The sequence below is a fragment of the Fopius arisanus genome, unplaced genomic scaffold (assembly GCF_000806365.1).
Source record: "Fopius arisanus strain USDA-PBARC FA_bdor unplaced genomic scaffold, ASM80636v1 scaffold00087, whole genome shotgun sequence".
NCBI classification, from domain to species: Eukaryota; Metazoa; Arthropoda; class Insecta; order Hymenoptera; family Braconidae; genus Fopius; species Fopius arisanus.
The window spans coordinates 193,510-195,622 of NW_011887826.1; the positions used below are offsets into that span (position 1 = coordinate 193,510).

Consider the following 2,113-nt stretch of genomic DNA (forward strand, 5'->3'; position numbering starts at 1 on the left):
GGGGGGCGTGGAGGATTTCGGGGGGTTGGATATTGTTTGTGATATTTGGGCCAGCATGTCGCGGTACTTGATTCAATGATCGCGGCAACTTAACGCTACACACCCCAGTGGACTTGCGCTCACTCGGTCAGATAACTCGGGCGATTTTCAAGCACCCTGAACGCGCCTCGAGAATCATATCCATTCAGCTGAAACCCACTACTGACATCGTCTATCTTGGGATGTTTACTCACTTGTGGATTCACGGTATTTTATACGCCTTGGTACCCCTCATTAAACTACTTTCAAGATTCATTGTATTCGCGGAATTCAACTGCACCGAGATGCGATGATCTCTGTCAAGATAATTTATTCACCGGAAATGATTTTTTTTTATTTTTCAGGTGTATATGAAATTTATTGGTTTACTCTGTCCTCAATTATCTATATTATTTTTTTTTTATTTATTGATCGCTGGAAATAGGTTGTCGAATGTTGGAACTTTGCTTTTAACATCAATAATCTTTTTGTCGCTGTGTGGGTTCAGTGCCAGAGAACCGTAAAAATTCGAGTGTTGGACAATAAAAACTGCAGTGCGGACTGATAAAATGCACTATCTCCGAGACTTGGAGGGATTGAGAATAAAACCAGTTATTTTCGTTATCCCGTTTATAAAAAAATTAACAAAAAATCCGATGACGTCAAAACGCGTTCGTTATGTTCGGACTTATCGGTGATCCAATAAGACACCGGAAATAAATCTAAAATTGTACATGCTACACATACAAAAAAAAAACTTTCTCACGAGTATGATTACAATGACGTATTATTACATCATTACTGTAATTATTTGATAAATATTCAGCAAGAAGTACTTTTTTGGTACCGTAAAACGATATTTTCTTCGTGAATCGCGTGGTGGCAGGTGTGGAATTAAGTTCTGTCTTATCAGTTCAATTGAAATGGGTACATTTTGGGGGAATATTGTAATTACAGTATTTACTGACCTTTATGTGCCATATCGTCAGCGGTAACAGAGGCCAGGAGGCCAGTCGCGCCCGGCCATGGAGCGACCGCAGCGCCCAATTGCTGCGAAGGCAGAATCTTCGGGCCTTTCGACTCTTTTCTTCACTGAAAAAAAAAAAAAAAGAAAAATCCAATTAATTCCATCACCAGTAATAAATCTTCCATGAAAATGAGATTCCAACATCAGCCGATACCATATTATGCTCACAAGAAATTTGATAAGTTCAATCGACCTTGACTAATTACAGCTGTGTCAATTGACTGACACTTGACGCGAGTTACACCAGAATCAACTGAAATATTCATTGTCCCTTGACACACGATTTGCCTCTGCCTAAGGGTTCAGTGAACCTCCACCTCTCAATAGACCGTAACAAACATCATCGATTCGTCCGTAATTACCCGAGAATTTCCTCCAGTCATCGGGTAAATTTTGTTTTTTTTTTCTGCATCCACCGGAGTGCAGCTATCGTAACTCTTGAGAGTAGTAACGATTGCAGTGGCACACGTTCAAGTGCGATAATTAGTGAGTACCGAAGAGCTTGCGATACCTCAAACCCGAATCCCATAAAGCGAGTGGATTCCGCGCCTCGAAACAATCCTCTGTTTTTTTTTTCTCTTCTCCCCTCCGAGGAAATTGAGTGCGAAAAGAAGGATGAAGCGAAGAGGGATTGGATGATGTAAAAAAAAAAGGTAAAATCCAGGGAGTACATCACCGGGCGTATTGTGCAAGAGGATTACTCGGGATTATGCCCGAGCGAGCGCAAACAGAATCGCGCCGGCTTGTGTTTACAAGACGCCAAGCTGTCGATTTAGCCGCCCCACTATCTTTCACTCCCTCTGCTATCGCTAAATTCACCTCAGTTGTAAATATTATATCAATTCACCGAGGATTCAGTTGTCCAATCAAATCGCAAGTCGAGCGTCCATTGTACTTCGTGATAATTACAAACCGCGAGTGTGCGTCAGCGATCGAATGGATATTGTCACTTTCCAGATTGTGTCGCTCGTCATGTACCTTTTAATCCCAATACAAGAATTTGTCCTCGACTTTCCCGGTGGTCTGTATGTACTGACGGCCAATATTTATTGATGCAGAATTTTATTG

At 41.5% G+C, this 2,113-nt stretch overlaps 1 protein-coding gene across 3 annotated transcripts in view; it reads right to left on the reverse strand.

Moving 5' to 3' along the window:
• LOC105270419 (paired box protein Pax-6) overlaps nucleotides 1–1,091 on the reverse strand; it is a 39,139-nt gene extending 38,048 nt beyond the window's left edge. For all 3 annotated transcript variants that reach the window (XR_892536.1, XM_011311329.1, XM_011311328.1), the window contains exon 1: nucleotides 987–1,091. Coding sequence is in view for 2 of the 3 variants with exons in the window: in XM_011311329.1 (XP_011309631.1) it covers nucleotides 987–999 (13 nt within the window). In the remaining variant the exon portion in view is untranslated. The remainder of the gene's footprint in view (nucleotides 1–986) is intronic.
• Nucleotides 1,092–2,113: the final 1,022 nt, after the last annotated feature.